Here is a 19106-nt window from a genome sequence, read left to right on the forward strand (position 1 = left end):
GCAATCCTTTTGCCCTATTAATACCTTGTAACTTCTGAAGTCCTGTTGCTGGGCTGATGTTTTTCAAACATATTCTTTGCTTCTCTGCCTGAAAAATAAATGTTGCCTTTTTTTTTTTCGAATGAGTTGGGACTACAATAGGACAGCTGTTTCTTTTTGTGTTTGAGAGCAAGAGAATTTCAAAACTAATTATTTTTATTGTTGTACTGTGATAACTCTTTAAGAATCTAAATGACATCTTTGTTGTGCTAAACACTGCATTAATGTGAAATAAAAATCTTTACTACAAAGAGATCTGCATTCAAATATGTGATTGCAGGAGGGAAGGCACAAAAACCCATGAGACAGTATGTGTCAATGTGATACTGACATCATATTGACACATCTTGATATACAGATCCCTATACAAGCCCATCTTGATGTACCAATGGGCTAGCCATGATGTAAATTTTTGAGGCATCATGACAAAGGCAAATACCAGCCGAAACTGCTTATGAGAAAAACATAGTGACAAAAAATTCTCAGATAGCATTTGGTAGGAAGTCGCTTGGACTCTTCAAGTTACTTCAAGTTGGACTCTTCAAGTTCTTGTTAGCATCACTGATTTATGAAAGTTGCTTTCGGTATGGAGGGAGAGAATTAAGTATTGCTTATTGAATAGTAAGTGGTGTTTCAACAGCTTTCTGTCAACAGTCAGTTTGTGGGTTGCAGGTGGACAGTGAGTTGTGTGAAATGTAGTTTGTGCAAAAGAGTCAGGTCTACTGTTGTGTAATTACATGTACAAATTGTATGAAGTGGGTCTCTTCCTGGCAGGGCCTTTTGGATGTTTTCTAATGGAGGGGTTCCACGTTGTACTTGGCTTTGCAGCTTAGTGTTAGATCACTAATATCCGCTTGAGACAATACTGAAAATGAGGTGCTGCCAGCTTTGGTGTGCTGAGGGAACGCAGAAATTGCTGTGCCCTAGCATCATATCCTGCTGTAAGTGGCATCAAAGAATAGCAGTTTCACTGGAGGAAAAGCATCAGTGACAGTTTAGGAATAATCTGTTGCTTCCAACCCCCTTACTTGCCAAATAAACTTTTTCTTCCCTATGATCTTTGGTAGTGAGTTACCTAGCATAGTTACAGCTGTGCTAGGAAGGTGATACCTTACATTTCTTTGGAATCTACTATTTAATCACTTTGTAATTTCTCTCTTTCTTTAGGGTTGCTAGGTATGGCTTCCCACTTAAATGTTCTTATGGTGTCTTTGAACCCATGGAAGCTTGCTGATTGGCAAATGTGATTTTATTCCCCAAGAAACCCTTGTTAGTGTTAGAAACAGCTGGGCTGTCTTCATTCTCAAGTGTAGACTAGTCACAGACTTACATGAGTTTGAACAAGGCCCTTATGTCTTTTTCACTTGTATGAATTTGTATTCATTTTTTTTGTCCCAGCTTGTGAATGGATTGTATAATGTAGGGCTTCATTGCTGTGTGCACAAGTACCATCAACTTTCTTTGAAAGTTAGCCTCAGCCAGAATCGAAACATTTTTGGCATTTTGCATAGTGTGACTGCAATACCGTGCACCAGAAGCTTTACATCTTTTGCAAGGGTTCTTTTAGAGGGAGGGAGTGTGTGTCTTCATTTTTAAAATGTATGTGGTATTTTAGCATACTGGGAAATAGATATACACAGGTATCGTTCTAGAGAAACGCTGCGAAAAAAGAAAGAAACTTGCTGGAGGAGTTGTACTTGCTTGAATATAACCACCTAGAAATTTTTTCTCCTGAATGAAAAAGTCTTTTTTTTTTTTCCTGCATAGAATCAGTTGTGAATGCAGTTTGCAGAGCACACTGATTTTTAGAAACAATTATTAGACTAATTGGTCATTAAGTTTGGAAGCCATGTAATCAGCCTTAATGTGGATGGCCTCACAACCTTAATTACTTAATAGCGTGCTTAACCTGTGTTAGCAACACCATTCAAATCAAATTGCAGTTGTTACAGTGAGAGGTGCCAACAGTGTCTGTCCAACCGCACATAGTACAGCATTGCATTTAACGACATCTTCATGTTTATGAAATATCAGTGGGAGCAGGGAGTTCCCTTTCCCTGCTGTCAGCAGCTACCCTCATACCTCTTCCCCCACCTCCTGCTACATGATTTTTTCCCTCTGCTGGTGCAATCCTTTTTCACCTCTCCATGCTTCTAATTGATGACTAATGGTGACTTTCCCCTCGCTCATTAGTTACTCTGTATTTCACTCCTGGTCTGTCAATCAGTAATGAAATTGATTTCTAGTTAGTAAAAGAAAATAACCTGACTAGTGAAGCAGCACGCAAATCAGACACATCAGTCTGTCTGATGGACCCTTAAGCTAAAAGGATGGGCTCTGGGCACACAGTATATTTTTCACTTGTCTAGGTTTTCTTTGGCCTTCAAAAAAGGTAGGAAAGGTGGAGGGATATATGAAATAGAAAATGAGAGAAAGCAAAAGGGGAAATGTAGTTAACACTAGAAGAAAAAAGAGGGGGAAGGAAAATTATATTTGGGAAGGAAGGGGGTAAAGTTTGAATTGGTAAACTGTAGAATTTATTTAATTTAAAGTTTATTTTTGACCATGCAAATGACTCTTTCCATTACTGTCTGAATGATGTTGATAGATTGTCATATCCAGTATGTTGTGGACTTTATACTCAGGCTGAATACATAAGTGAGCATTTGTTCAAGGGGGATGGGTATGAAGGTGTTTTCCACATGGCTTGTTTCTCTCTAGTACGTGCAAATCAATGTTTTTGTTTGGTCTTTCACAAAAAATTTTTTAAGAATGAATGTGTAAATGTAAAGCTGTGAATTTATATATTTCTTTCTTACTCACAACCCTCTATGAAAATAAATATTAATACTGAGGTGTACTTAAAACATTAATCAGAATTGTCAATTGAGGCAGCCTTAACATCACCAAATTGTTTTGTGTTGGTAACAACACAAAAACATCACAGTTCCTCACAGATGTAGGGGAAATTGGTCGTTTTGGGATAAATAACGAAAGCTTTACATAATTTCTTTTAAATACTGTACGTGTTGCAGAATAAGCTATTGTGAAATAAGTCTAATTGTGAGTTGGCTCTGGAATAATGACTTCATTTAAAAATAACTGTTCTGGAGCAATTAGTCTGCAGTAATTCCCTTTTCGTTTCCAGTATACAGCTAACCATGGTGCTTCACTTCCTCATAGCTGAAGAATACAGTAAGCATTACACACTTTTATAGGAAAACTAAGTGTATGTGCAGGAGTAGTTAGATGAAAATGTTGGCACTTTGCTTACGTGAGAGATGATGTCAAATTTTAGGGGAAATTGAAATGTCTTTCACAGGTAGGAAAGGAACAGTTAAGTACTTCTATGGTATTGGAGTCAGTTTGGGATGTTCATTTAAACGGTGATTGGTGAAATACCTAAAACTGAAGGCTGACGTGTGCAGGTTAAAGTCTGCTCAGGTTCTTGAGATATTAGAAGGAATATGTTACTGGTTTTGCTTGATCTGGAAATTGAGGGAGGTAGAACTGCATAAAGAAGTTGCCATAATAAAATGAAGTTATTCCACAAACAGAAGAAATGGAAGTCTATTTTCATTTCTTCTGTCATTCTTTTAGTCGAGATTGATTTCTAAAACTTGGTTCAGTAATTCTGTGTCTAGAGAATACAAGAGAGCTGACAGAATGAAATAAAGTGCTAATGAACGAGAAAAACAAATTGAGTTTGCTCCTGAAATCTAATCTGGTGTTAATGTTTCTTTCCAATTTTTTGTTTGTTTTGACAAGTTGCAGGGTTTTTTTAGTAGCCTGCTACTTTAAGGCACAGACATGTACCTTCAGGAGATAGTATTTTTAAATGCTCTTCTTTTCAGATTTACTCTGCCAAATGGAAATAATACTGTTCCAAGTAAATGGTATGGAGAACCTAATTGTACACAGTAAATTTCCAGAGTGCTTAAAATAGAAACTTTTAATCTTGACATGAAGTGAAATTTCTCCATCCAGATTTTGTTTGTATTTTGTGAAAACATGGACCTGACTCTCTTGTGCAGTGTAAAAAAAAAAAAAATATATATATATATATACACACACACACACACATATATATATATATATATATATATATATATATATATATGAAATACAGATGTGTTCCCCAGCTGGATAAGCTTATAACTTAAGAAGCGACATGTAATGATTCTATGTGATACTTCCACAGTCCATTTGCTCTGTTGGTGACCAAGGCATAAATTTGGTTATAAGCTACTGAAAAGTTTAAACTAAAATGGCAGACACTGTGTTGAAGCCTGCTGGCAGTCTTTTGGAGCTGCAACCCGTCTAAGCTGAAGCCAAAGCTGAGGAATGAATTACACGAATGACGAAGTGCAGGATCTTTAGTAGAAGTCTTTGGCATTGAGTTATGTTTCCTAAAGACCCAAGCAACAACAACAAAAAAATTGCTCTGCTGTAACCTTGTCAGACTGCAAGATTAGATGCTATTCAGTACACACTGGAACATACGCTTCAGTGTTTGGAAGAATTGAGGTCTTATCTAAATTGGGAAGCTTACAGTTCAGGTTCTTGCTCAGCAGCAGTAACTCTCTGGAGCAGCACAGTGCCTTTTGGTAGTGAATTATGGTGTTGCTTTACAGAGCCAGTGACACACAGAGGGCTGGTTTGTTTGTTGGTTTTAATTGAGCTTACTAAGATCTCAGAGCCACATACGTGAAAGCTAGGAGATGTACAAACTAAGGTGCCTCTACTGTTCTAATTCATTCCTGGGCATGAATTTTTCACATCATTAATTGTATCACCCCATCTGTCTGTGTGCCCCACGAAGCCAGAGCTTGCTGAGTAGCTCAGGGAGAAGGGGGCTCACTTTACACGAGCAGCTCTTCAATACTGTCATGCAGTATGGCCGCTCTCGTAAGTGATGCATAATAGATGAATCTTGTTTTGAAGAAAAAAAAAAAAAAAGGATATTCTGACTTTGGCACTCATCGCTGTTTCACAAGAGCGCTTCATAAAGAAATTCATTAAGTCATTTCCACAGCAAACCCAGTCAGTTTAGGGAAAGGGAGCATTGTCGTGACTTTATCAGTGGGCATGTAAACTGTAGAGGTATGAAAGTCAAAACAGCCTGCCCATTGTGAGTGCCTAGTGTCTGAAGCTTCATGCGTGGCTCTGGATATGCTTAACGTGGAGCTCTTGTTGGGTTTGGTTGCACCGGTATCCATTCTCCAGCAGTGAAGCCAGAGTTTAAGGCTCCAATCGAACAAGGAGTGCGCAATTACTCTGTGAAGGGTTTGGCTTAAGCATTTCACACAGCTTCGTGCTGGACAAAGGAGCAAATCAAGCTCCTCAGAGGTATTTTGCTGCTTCTGCTCTATTTAGATAATAGCATCACAGTAAGTAGTCCCTGTGCCCTCTTTTACTCTTTTCTTGCTTCTGTCATCAGAAAGTTCTGCTACTTGACAGAAATGCGTGATTGCACAGGGAAACCAATCCAAGTGCCAGTTCTTTCTGTTTAATCATCCTCGTGTGGTGGGGCAAGAGCTGTGTCAGCCAGATCAGTTCTTTGATAGGGCTTGTTGTCTGGCTGCACGAATGGTTGCATTGGCATAATGGAAGGGCCAGCTGCAAGTTTGGGGTTTGGGAGGGTGGGAACTGCCTGAGGCAAATTCAGGAACAATTTAAAAAGCACTGCTGTCAAACATGAAGCCTCAGCTGAATTTCTCCTCCTCTTTCCCACTCCTCTCCCCAACCACCCCTACCCCCCGGTAAGTATCAGTCATCTTCCATTTGCTGCAGGGAACGAGGCAGGGGTCCTAAGAAGTGAGAAGGAGATGCTAGTGATAAGCGTTGTGACACAAGGCTGGTGTACCCTTAGATCATGTCCTGGACATGTTTTGAAGTAGCAGCTTTATGGGAAAGGTGGGAAGAAGTCCCTCCAGCCCTGGCGTTGGGCCCTGCTTCCAATTTCTTGTCCAGCAAGTTCCAGTCTGCCTTCCCTTCAGTTGCCAGTCTTACCTCATCGTTATTCACCTCTCAACCCTCCGTGCCTCCATTCCCAGCCTGGTGGTTCCTCACTGGGCTCAGTTTCCCTCTGTGGCTGTGCTTCAGCACCTTTTCCTGCCTTTGTCCCGTCTGCCTCTGAATTGGACGCTTTCTTCTGTTGCTTTGCTGAGGTGCTACTCAGTGAGTTACTGAGCCTGCAAGACAGACAGGCTTCCTGTGTTTGCTTCCACAAGCTGCTCCTGTTCCAACAGAACACATTCAGCTTAGCCGTGTGGCACTGGAAGGGCAGTGTATGTACCCAATTGCTCTGAAGGGGGCTCATCTGTGGCCTTTCCAAAATACTCCAAAATATTCCAAAAATTGCTCCTGGGAGAAGGGATTTGCACAGCCCATCTGCAGTGATGATGGTGTTTTTGGTCTCAAAGTGCTCAGCCAGGAAGGACTTCTCAGTTCCTAGCTGCTGTACTCTCTGTCATGTACTGGACAAGTGCAAATGGAGAGTGTTTGTTTTAAAGGCCCTGAGCTCTGCCACTGTTGGGCAGGTTTTGTTTTATTCAGTCTTAAGCTGTCAATTTTAACTAATGTTCAAGAAAGCTAAGAGCTGCATGCATTATCCATGTTAAATACAATTACAAATCACATGTTCCTGTTTAGCGAAAGGTTATAGTTTTAATGTTTCATGTTAATTCCAAGTATTCTAGGGAAGATGGTTTTGTCATGCCATTAAGTTTTACCTGGACAGTTGCTTTGTAAAAATATAGTAAGGCACATGTATGCTGTGAACTGTATACATTTTATTATTTAAAATATAAATCAAGTTCTTTTCACTTGAGAGTAATCGATGGGTTTTCAGTACGTGTTTTTGTAGGTAATCAGTTCTCTAACAGTAACCACAGATGTAAACAAATTCTGAAAGGAGAGAAATACTTAGTACTTAGGTCTGAAATGATTTTATTTTATTCATGTGGATAAGTGGACTATTAGGCATGTGATAATGACCTACTTCTTAAATTGAATATGTTCTTTTAATACTCAGTTGGAATTTAATCCATATTTAATTTTTCTTCTTGTTTCTCCTCTCATTCCCCATATAGATGAGCCCTTTCTGCAGGGATTAGGATTCATTCAAGCAGTACACCGTTTTCTTAATTGAAAAAGTAAATTAAGTATTCTTGAACCAGTCACCAAGTTTGAAAAACTTACCTAAAAGGTTTAAGAAACAACTAGAAGGACGCAGGACCATTTCTATGTGACAAGAATATCAGTAGACTTAAAATGCATAGAATGAAAAAAGCAGCTGTGATTGTGGCTGGTTATCCTGCTTTGTGGAATCTTTCCCATATCAAAGGCTGCAGCCAGGAGCCACCCTGAGTTTTTCTTCCCATAGTGGTAGCAGCGTTGGGTTGACTTGCTGCATAGCAGTTTTCTTGGAAATAGGTGATGCTTGTAGGGAATTTGGATGGATTCTGATACTCAGAATGTTTGATAACGTGCTCTCTTGTGTCTGTGTTGTTGATGGTGTTTAATTTTTTTTTGTAATTGATAATATGGGCCACGGCTAAATATTTTGTAGAAGTTTAGCAGTACAGAGTGTTATTTGTACCTGGTTGTGCAAAAAGATGGTGCTTATCAAAATGACACTCACTGTAAACATACTGAAATGAACACTTGAGAATGCATTTTCTATACACAGAACTGTGAAAAGGCTTATTCTGGCAATATCTGGCAGTATGTTAACATTTATCATGCCTTTTTTGGTTTTATTTTGACCCTGACAGAGCCTACAGTGCGGGCAGAACTGATGGAACAGGTGCCTCATATTGCTATGTTTTGTCAAGAAAATAGACCTTCAATCCCATACGCTTTTTCCAAATACTTGCTACCTATTGTGGTACGGTACCTTGCAGACCAGAATAACCAGGTAAGTGTCTTGTAGAAACAGTTTATAAGCTAGTTAAATATTTCTGCTGTGAGTTTTTTCAACTTAACTTATTTAGGATCGTATAAATGGGTAATATTTTGAAGTGAAAAAGGTTTTGAATGACTTGAAGTACAGGACACTCCGAAATCATTAAAAAACCTGAATATTTTTCACCTAATATGATCTGTTCTGATCTCGGGGCTTTTATATGGTATTATGTTCTTATGGACAAAATCAAACAGTCATTTTTCTAAGCTAACATAATTAAATTCTGGCAAAAAGGGACAATAGTTACAAAAAAAACTGACTCCTTGTTATAATTCAATTTTTTAAGCACTGTTACATACTTTTATATCCAGTTCTTTGTATAATGATCCAGTAATTGCTATTTTATAAGCTGAATTTGCACCGAACTTGGTGTGTTTTTTATGTCTTCATGTAAGAATTATCTCATCTAAACTTTTCTGTCGGATTCTCCAAGTCATTTCAACGTAAATCCGAGGTGGAATGTTATCTCAAGTAATTTAGAACTCTTTTGAGTTTTAGTCATTTTTTTAACCTTTGCCAGATTTTCCATAATTAAAAGTAGGTATCAAAACCAGACATTTTTTCTTCACAGTGGTTGTGCTAATTCACAGATAATACAACAACCATTCTTCTGCTTGATATTCTCTTGCTTACAGATTCAGTAATTCTGTTCATCTTCATAACCTCTGTTGATAACTCCGTATTCCATTTTGCTGGTTTGCTCTGAAACAAAGATCTCGATGGTCTTCTCGTAATTACTGCATTGCAGTATTTAGTCCAGCATTTTATATAATGTTTATATCTCTTCTGATACACTTGACCTTGCATTTGCAAGTATTAAGTTCATGTACTATAAGCAAGCCCATCTTTTCAATTTATCTGGATTGTTCCAGTTGACTCCAGCAATTTCTGAATTATCTCCAAACTTTTATCAGCAACTTTGGATTTTTTTTCCAGAGGATAGCAAATGCATGATGTTATATTTGTCAGTGCTAGGTATACAGATACTGAAGAGCACTGAGGACTAATTCCCCTAGAAATAATTCTATTTGGTAATTATTACCTCCATGAAATTACTTCTTGAGTGTCAGTAGTTAACTACGTATGAAGTCAATTAGTAGTGGTCATCCTATTTTTGTACTTCTTTTTGCTAGATGGAACTAAACAGCATTGTCTCTCGGAATTTAAAACACATTCAAAATAAATGCAGTTATTTATTGTCAGCCAAACTTGGTAATCTCAGAAAAAAAGAGGATTTGTTTAATGAAACTTATGCCATAGAACTTTGTTACTCCCAATTAGCTATGCTGCTTCTCTTCCAGGGCTTTTTTTTTTTTTTGGCATGGCAGTCATGACTTTTGGGAAATACGTAGGCGGACACTTTTATAATAGCATTGCATTAGTATATAATAAGCAGGCATTCTTGGATCTGATGTTTTGTTTCAAACATGAAGTGTTTGCAAAAGCATTTTTGGAACACTTGTCCTCTCTCTCTGAGTCCCACAAAGAGTAGGTGTGTAGCAGTGGGTAGGTACAGCTCCCAAAATACTAGAACACATTAAAAAAAAAAAAGCCAAACCTCTTTAAACTCCTTGATTTGATTTTTGTCTTCTTCTTTTAGGTAAGAAAAACAAGCCAGGCAGCACTGTTAGTTCTGTTGGAACAAGAGCTCATAGAGAGATATGATGTGGAGACCAAAGTATGCCCCGTTCTGATAGATCTGACAGCTCCAGACAGCAATGATGATGTGAAGACGGAAGCCGTGGCTGTAAGTAACAACAATATTGAACTATACAGTATAGCGTTTGCCTGAATGGTTGGTGTTGCAGTGATGCTGCCATGTTTCCAAAGATGCACGTTAATGTGATAGGAGAGAGAAAAATTTACATTTCTATCCATAACTAATCCATAACTTTTCCATGCTGTCTTACACAAGTCAAGCTTAGAATTAAACTCAATAGCTTGTATATGCCATGAAGGAAAACCCAATTGGACAAGCCAGCACAGGGGATTAATGTTATTGACTCCTAAAGCATCTGCTATTGATGGCTTCTTGTTTTTTGCAGGTTTGTTTTATGGAGGTTTAAATTGCATATGTGGAAAATTTCCATTAGTGGAAAATGGTTAATGCTTGAATTCTTTAGGTCTTTATATTTGTTCTCTTTATTGATTTTTTTCAATGGGACAAAATAAAAAGCATCTGAGTTGAGTTCTTTTTTGTTTGCTTTCGCATTGGATACAACCGTGATAATTAAAAATTCCTGTGTGCCAAATTAAAATAGAAAGCAAATTAATAATTCATAAAGGAGAAAGGGCAGAGGCTGTGTGTGCAAATGCTTCTGTCTAATTTTTTCAGTTTGTGTTGATGGTTTTTGCTGGATGAATTTTTTTGTTCTTATTGGTTAAGAGAAACCTCATTAATATTTTACTGTCATAATGTGGCCAGACGACTAAACAGGCTGGGCAGTTGACACCAAATTTACAGTACTTTCTTGAAGAAGCTTACAAATCTATAAGGGAATAGAATTCAAAGCAGAGATTGCTTTACCCATCTTCGTTGTTTTGAAGATACTGAAACTTGAGAAAGGTTTCTGTACTAAACTAAGTCTTTATTATTATAGAAAAGTTAGTTTAAGTTGATATACTGATATGACTAGGAAAGTTAAAATTCTTTTAGACTACCTTCTTTTAAAAAAAATGTAAAAATCAGAATGAAAGAACAGTTAGACAGTAAAGCTGTCACTTTCATTGGTATGATACAATTTTTCTCAGGAATTTTATGTTAAGGAATGACAGGTGACCAGTATCAACTATTGTAATTAATTTTTAAATCATACAGGAGATGTAGAAGTCACTTAACCATATTAATTGTCACTAATTTTCTGTTAACTGTCAAAAAATTCCTCAAGTACTGGAATAGTGAAAGTGTGGTTTTTTGTTGTTTTGTTTTTTTGACTTTATAATTCAGTTTGGAAAAATACATGTAATTTTTGAGCTCATTTATATTAATTAGTTTTCATTCTGAGTTAATTCATTGAAAGTCCAATGCCTTCTACAACTGCGTTGCGTTATAGCAGGGAGAAGGTTAAAAAAAAGGAAAAAAAGGAGAAAAAAAAAAAAAAAGCTTCTTTATAGGAGTGGCCAAACCTTTTTGATTCAAGATCTAGACTTTTTTTCCTGTATTTTTCACAATTTTCAGTTTTCTGTATCAGAATAAAAAGTAAATGTAAAAAGGCTCTGCTTAACTGACACGGAATTGTCTTGTGCAGTCATTCCTAATTACTGTCTGTCTTGCCACTAGATAATGTGCAAAATGGCCTCCATGGTGGGAAAAGACATCACGGAAAGACTTGTTCTTCCTAGGTTTTGTGAGATGTGCTGTGACTGCAGAATGTTTCATGTTCGTAAGGTATGAATTATCAGCATCTAGTCTGGCTTATCTGTGAAAGGAGCATCATCAACTTGGAACTTGCATTTGTCTAAATGACATTGTCCTGCTAGATTTCGTTTGTGACGTTTGTAAGTGAAAGCTATGGGGTTTCTTTGTAGCTTGCCTTCCCACAGATTGTGTATTTGACACTCGAGTTTTTTCCAGAGTACCTACTTTTATTATCAGAAACAAAGAAAGAAGCTGTATGTCCTTATGATTGTGCAGGTAGCATTGTGTGCATGATTGTTCACATGAAAATGTGAACCAGCTGTACCTGATAAAGCATCAGCTACCTGAGCTCATAGCTTAGTACTTAGAATTAGAGATGCTCATTAAGATGAAGCAAACCAGTATTCCATCATGGAACTTGGGTGCTGAGGCTGTGTTTCGGTTTCACCCTGCCATTGTATAACTTTTTTCTTTATAATTGCTTGGGGTGTTTCATTTGACAGCACTTTGAACATATTTAATCTTCCTTCCCTTTCACTTAAGTTTTGGGGTGCTCCTTTAATGGTTTTTAAAAGGCTGATTAAAGTTGAAGATTTTTTATTATTTTATTATTTTTATTTATTATCATTATTATTTTTAAACTGTAGAAATTGATGGATTGGGGAAGTGGCTGATTTTGAGTCAGCACCAAAAACTGCTTTTATGGTTTTAAAAGCTGTTTAGATTTTTTTTTATGCTGTATTAAAACAATTGTTTTAGTAGTTATTTCTTGCATTTTGTCTGCAAGGTATGCGCAGCCAACTTTGGAGATATCTGCAGTGTGGTTGGGCAGCAAGCCACTGAAGAAATGCTGGTAAGCCATCTCTTAAAGGTTTTTTCTTTTTAATACGAGTCCGTAGTGGAGTTAGACAAGGTATACAGAAGGACAACTAAAATTATTAGGAAACTGCTATGTTTCCATGGTAAGGAGAGACTAAAATGCTGTGACTCTTAGTTTAGTTTAACTGATAGGAGGTTTTGACTGAGGTTTGCAAAATCTTTGAAGACACTTACCATGAATACAGACCTCTTATTGCCAAATCACACAGTCCAGAGCTGAGGGGTGCTAGACCTAGGAGAAGGGTTTAAAACTGACCAAAGAAAATACTTCAGGTAGTGAAGGCAGAGAGTATTAGCAAATTCAAAAAGGCAAGAAGTAGGCAGGAATGTGTCTGCTAATGTCTGTAATGCAATGAGAAATTGCAGGTACTGAGGAGTAAGAGGGGAGTAGACTGATAGGAGTGGGCAAGGCGTGTATGGTCTTTTAGTGCTGCAGTTCATTGATTCCTTCTGTTAAAGTCAGATTTCCTAACCCTTAACAAAGCCTCAGAGCTCTCCTGGGAAGGAGGGAAAGAGAACTAGAGGGAAAGAAAGGCAGAGAAAATAGAAGGATCTGGGCAATAACAAACAAAGGGAAGAAGATGGGCTTAAAATGGAAAAAGAGGGAGCCCCTGTTTTTCTGGGTCAGTAAGCAGAGGATCCTTAACCATACCTCTCATTCCCTCGGCATGGCATGTCCAAGGAGCTGGGGGATGTTGCTTCGCTCAGGGACATGACAGGGTTAGGGAGCAGAAATTAGCATGAAAGTCTCTGGGATCCTTCTTCAAGCTTTCTTCTCTTGGTGCTGTGGATGGTGAGCTTGTTGAGGGCTGGAGGAGGTTGATGAGTCAGTTCTGTGGATTAGTGGGGTTCTTCTATGGAGAACAGTGTAGATGCAGGCACGACACCTGCACATGGCTCCAGAGCCTCTTGTTGATGTGACAAGTAGACCTAGTCTGATCCTCAGGAGATTTCTTATGTTCTTACAGTATTCGCTGCATTGTTCCTTAGGTACTGTGTGATTCAAGCCATTTGATAATGGAGTATCTCTGCTCAGATTTACATCCTACATGCTTCTTAATTACAGATGTAAATTGATTTCTTTTACACAGATGCCGTCTTCTTAGTGATACATGTCAAGAATTTGGATTAAAACCTTGTAGAAGGTGCAATTGGAGTATTTAAAAAAAAAGTGGTTATTAGTATGTCAAAGCAATATCATGTAGCTAGACTGTTCTTAAAAATGTTGGGAGTCTCTTTCCATAACAAAAAATGCTATTTTGCGTGTTCTTCGTCATGTGAACTTACTTCAAGTAATGCATCTGTTGAGCATGAGGGCAGAGAACTTGATGAAGGAAGTGAATGGGAAAAAAGAACCCACTTTGAAACAAGTGTCTGCTAAGACTTGCAAACTTATTCTGTCCTGAACAGTTGCCAAGGTTTTTCCAGCTCTGCTCTGATAACGTGTGGGGAGTTCGAAAAGCCTGTGCTGAATGCTTCATGGCCGTTTCTTGTGCAACATCACAGGAAGTCCGACGGACAAAGTTGTCAACCCTTTTTATTAATTTGATTAGTGATCCTTCACGATGGGTAAGAACTGCTTTTTATTTCTTGAGTAACTGTTACGGTTTAAAGTTTTTACTGTGGTATTCCATATATAACTTTTCCCCATAGGTATGGATAACACAAGTTTCACATGTCTTGAGCAAGACTCTTGTTGGAATGCTTAGTTTGTCAACAGGCATAAAGATTTCCTCACATTTCCACTGCAGCATATAAGAGAAATTTTGCCACTAGGACAGCTTTTTTTAGCCACAGAACTACCTGTGACTTGACATTGCTAAAAAACTAGATGCAGTTTATTTATATCTCAGATCCCTATCGCCATCTCCTTTTTGTCCTCAAGGTCTACTCTTCAGACATTAAAGTTGTTGAGCAGACTACTTCTAAAGAGCCAAAAGTGATCTTTTACAAATTGTGTAAAAAAAAAAAAAAAAAAGTCATGCAAGGTGTAGCCCAGCAGAATTCATCTAATAATAGAAATGGACATAGATAGGATCATTGGTGAGAGGGGAAGAATAAATAGTAGAAGAAAGGAGAGGAGCAAATGAAGGATATAATGAACTAGAAAGGGAAAAAATACTAAGCTTGTCATCAGTCAAATTCATGATAATGAAATGTGTGTTTGCCACACCACAACTCTTTCCTTCCAGGTCGTTAAAATTCTTGTCTGAGCTTTCAGATTTACATTTCTGATATTTAAATAATTGTGATTTCTTTGGTTGTGGGGAATGGGCCTGTCAACATAAAGTTAACCTGTGATTTAAATGTTTTTACGCTGTTTTTTCTTAACATTTTTCACCTATCAGTCTAGATATACAGCTGGCTTACTTTTCCAGGAAAGAGCCTCTGCTGTTGCTTTCCTGCATAGACTTGTGACCCTTCCTACTCCTAACAGTGGACTTTTATGTTTTGTAGGACGGCACTATTTATATAACTTTTTTTCTTGGACCCTTTCCACTAGGTCCGTCAAGCTGCTTTTCAGTCTCTGGGGCCTTTCATATCAACTTTTGCTAATCCATCCAGCAGTGGTCAGTATTTTAAAGAAGAAGATGGTAAAAACCCAGAGGATCATGGTTCTTCACAGGAAAACAGGTAAAGAATTTCCTAAATCTACAGATTATTTTTCTTCTATGTGATTTGCAAGTTCAGAAAGTTAATTTTCCTGTATAAATCTTGGAAAAATCTGGAACTTCTCATCTTACTGAACAGAATACCAGAATTTTCAGTTATTTACTAAAAATACAGAGCTATTCATTAATTTAGGATGCCTCCAAATACCTTACAGTGTACTGTCTATGATGAAGTAACTGACCTGCTAGATGAGGGGGGAATAGTGGATATCGTCTGTGTAGACTTCAGTAAGATTTTTGATGTTGTCTTCCATAAGGTCCTCACAGAGAAGCTGTTGTTGACTTATGGGGCTGGATGGGTGGGCAGTGAGTGAGGTGGATTTAAAACTGGCTGAAGAGCCAGGCCCAGGGTCTGGTGATGAGTAGCATGAGGTTTAGTTGGAGGTGAGTAAAAAGCAGTGTACCCGGGGTGTACTGGATTTACTTCTGTTCAACATCTTCAGTAATGATCTGGATGAATGGGCAAGGAGCACCCTCAGTGAGTTTGCAGGTGACATAAAACTGGGAGGAGCAGCTGAGACACCAGAGGGTTGTGCTGCCATCCAGAGGGACCTTGAAAGGCTGGAGAGATGGGCTGGCAGGAACTTTGTGAAGTTCAGCAAGGGGAAGTGCAAAGTCTAGCACATGGAGAAGAACAACCCCAGGCACCAGCACGTGCTGTAGCTGCCTGGCTGGAAGGCAGCTCTGGAAAGCAGTAAAGGTCCTGGGGGTCCTGGTGGACATCAAATTGAACATGAATCAGTGTGCCCTTATGTTAAAGAAGTCTAACGGTATCTTGGGCTGCATTTAGGAATACTGCTGGCAGGTTAAGGAAGGATCATCCTTGCCATCTACTCATCAATGGTAAGGATGTATCTGAAGTGCTGTGCTTAGTTCTCACAAACCTGAAAGAGATTGAGCAACTGAACAAAGTCCAGCAAAGGGCCAAGATGATGGTGGACTGGAGCGTCTATCCTGTCAGGACAGGATAAACAGAGCTGGGACTGTTTAGCTTAGAGATGAGAAGGCTCAGGAGGGGATGTTATTAACGTATATAATACCTGAAGGGAGGGTCTAAAGATGGTGAAGCCAGACTCTTTTCTGTGGTGCCCAGTGCCAGGACAAGAGGCAGTGGGCTCAGACTGGAGCCCAGGTTCCCTCTGAACATCAGGAAGCACTTCTGTGCTGTGAGCGTGACTGAGCACTGGGACAGGTTGTCGAGAGAGGCTGAGGAGTCTTCCTCCTTGGATATCTTCGAAACCTTTCTGAATGTGGTGTAGGTGTCCCTGCTTGAGCAAGGCGCTTGGACCAAATGACCTCCTGAAGTCCCTTCTAATCTCAACCATTCTCATTCTTTGATTCTGTGACTTATTTTGCTATGCTGTAAGTAAAACTAATTTGATAAATAACAAGCTGATAGTATTCTTATGAATTTTCAAAAAACATGTTTGCGACAAGTTTTTTTTAAATAGTCTGTTTACATTGTCACTCAACAGTGAACAAATCAGAACCGCAGAAGATGTCACAGCAGAGGATGAGCACAACAGAACAGAGGATCTGTCTTCACATGTTGATAATGATGGTTTTGCAAGAAAACTTGAAAATGCCATGGAAGATCAAAATGCAGTGTCAAATAACTCCCAGAGGGAAAGTGATTTCCAGACTGAGTCACCCTTTCATTGCACTTCATCTTCAGAACCTTGTGGGGAAATGGCTGACGAGAACGAGCGAAGTTCTCATCGCTGTACAGCAGGACTGCGGGAGGCTGGGCTAAGTTCACAGGAAACCTCTCTTTCAGAGCAGGAATTGTACAACTCCTTTCATTTCTGGAGGACTCCACTTCCTGAAATAGATATTGACTTTGAGCTTCAGCAGACTTCTGAGATAATACTCGATAGAGAAATTCAGGAACTCACAATGCCAGTGTCTCCAAACATTCCTATGGCAACAAGGAAAGAGCTGGAAGAAATGATAGAAAATTTGGAACCCCACATAGACGATCCAGATGTAAAAGGTATTGTAAAGAGACTGAAGCATTTTTAGTGTTTGGAGATGTGCATATGTTGTTTTAGCAGTTTGGGCTTGAACCTTGTCTTTAAAAGTCAGAAGAACTGCTTTCTCCTCGTCCTTGAAGAAATCATTTCTATTTTGATTTAAGTGGGAGAAGTGATGATGTACCAAAAGGGAACTTGCATTTGTGTAAAAATGTTTAAAGGTAGTATAATTCCTTCCATAAACTGAATACACACAGCAGTATAAAATTTTAACTGCCTGTTTTGACAGTATAATCAAATAGATGGTTCAGTGGTATAAGCTGTAGGTTGCGATATGATTTTGTAATTAGCACGCATGCAAAACAAAGCAGATGAAGATTTTTTGAAATACCAAAATATGATAAATGTGGCTTTCATTTTATGAGTTACCTATTTTGTTTTTAATGAATTAGCCTTATCCATTTTTCTATAAGATCTTGATTATTGCAGTCTCATGTTGTCTGCTTAAGTGTGCCAAGTTGAAAATTGATCCAAGACGAGTTTTTGAAGTGAACACACATCTTCCATTTTAAAAACTTAACTGGCTGGTACAGCATCAGCTCAGAGATGCCCCTTGGGCTAAAACGACGTGGCTGTTTCACACGTACATACTGGAAATACATTTCCTTGCAACTCAATATGCTGAATAAATCCTAAGGCATATCAAGTCTGAGGGTTACAGCTAGAAAATCCAGAGCTGCCACTAATGAAGAAAGCAAGTTATTCTGAAGCTGAAGAATCCCTAGAGGAAAGCATGCATCTATACAAGAAAAAGTAGGAAGGAAAAAGAGGGGGAAGTTTGGAGTGGGGAAAACCAGATGTTTTAGAACAAACTGTTACTGCTTTGAACTTCTTTCTATTCTGTTAGTTGGGTGATGTGCTAAGAATGTTATTCTTAGATCCATTTTGGGTTACTTCTAGCTGATCTATTGTAAAATCAGCAATTTTTTTTTTAAATTTATTTTTTAAACTTTAAGAATGCTTTGGGCAGTCTTTCTTTCAAAGGAAGGAGGAAAAAAAATCAGCCTTACTGATGATCTCAATCTTTAAATAACCCATCTGTGAAGCCCACTGTAAAAACTTGCACACAATTCTGTCCAGTTACAAAACATACCTTAAACAGTTTTTATTAAGATTTATGTAGGCTATGTCTTGTATATCCAGAATTGTTTTGTATTATGGGGTTGTTGTTTCTGTCGAGTGTTTTCATGTCTTGTCTCAGAGCCTTGTTTTGTAGCTCTTCTGACTGGCTGTGAAGAGGTTTTCAGTACAGCTGCTGACCTGTACTTGTGCATTTCAGTGGAAGAAAACTAGATTGTCAACACCATGAGTTCCAAGTGCCCATGAGTTTAGGAAGGGTTTGAACTGGGGTTACCAGAGCCATTTATTCTGGTTTGTTTATTTGTCTTGGTCTTAATTACTCAGTGACCCTTCAGAACCTCTGACTTGGGCAAGGCCGTGTACTGAAGCGCCATGAAACACGACTTTAAAACCTTGCACTCAACGCAGAACTGCTTGTTTCTCTTCTTTCCCTTGCATGTGCTCTCATAATTTTGTCCAAATACTTCAGAAGCCAGAACTTTACAACATGCCTGTTTTGACTTGGTAGTGTTGCTTTTAATTTTACACTGCAATTTTAATTTACAAGTGCATTGAGGCATAAAAAAGTTGAGACCAAAGCTGATGGAATGAGCACTGAAACACTAAAGCATCCATAAAGTGGTGGGTGTCCAGACTTTAATCTGTTAGTAGCTGACTTAGTGCCTATGGTTTGGGACTTACACTCCGCATATTGTGGTAAGAGGGAGGTGGACTGCCTTTGGGGGTGATCCAGAAGGTTGGAGCACTGCCCCTGCCTCCTTGCTTCTGGCAATACAAGGAGGAATGCTTCTATCTTAATCGTCTAAGGCTGTTTTTGCAAACCGATGGTTTAAATATTCAGTCCAAAGTATGTCTTAAATTGTTATTCTCGTAGCAATATTACAAAATTTCTTAATTTCTCAGGTTACTGTCATCTTCGGTATTACTTATCCTGCAAGTGTTTGCCAAACAGTCCCGGTGTTGCTTAGGGGTTGTATGTTTTTTTCTCTGAGACTAGCCACTGCTTTTTTATGAGTGAGTGGGCTGGCTCTTGACAGCAAGGACTGAGCGTGCAGTGAATTTTCTCTTTCCTCCCC

General features: G+C 38.6%; 1 protein-coding gene across 9 annotated transcripts in view; it reads left to right on the forward strand.

Annotated features, from left to right (window-relative positions):
* The window catches only part of PPP4R1 (protein phosphatase 4 regulatory subunit 1), a 63451-nt gene that overhangs the window by 25704 nt on the left and 18641 nt on the right, over positions 1-19106 (forward strand). For all 9 annotated transcript variants that reach the window (XM_035564177.2, XM_035564178.2, XM_050708863.1 and 6 more), the window contains 7 exons: positions 7818-7960; positions 9609-9755; positions 11289-11396; positions 12154-12219; positions 13656-13814; positions 14749-14879; positions 16393-16910. In XM_035564177.2, the coding sequence (XP_035420070.1) occupies positions 7818-7960; positions 9609-9755; positions 11289-11396; positions 12154-12219; positions 13656-13814; positions 14749-14879; positions 16393-16910 (1272 nt within the window). The remainder of the gene's footprint in view (positions 1-7817; positions 7961-9608; positions 9756-11288; positions 11397-12153; positions 12220-13655; positions 13815-14748; positions 14880-16392; positions 16911-19106) is intronic.

Source organism: Cygnus atratus, chromosome 2 (assembly GCF_013377495.2).
Source record: "Cygnus atratus isolate AKBS03 ecotype Queensland, Australia chromosome 2, CAtr_DNAZoo_HiC_assembly, whole genome shotgun sequence".
NCBI lineage: Eukaryota > Metazoa > Chordata > Aves > Anseriformes > Anatidae > Cygnus > Cygnus atratus.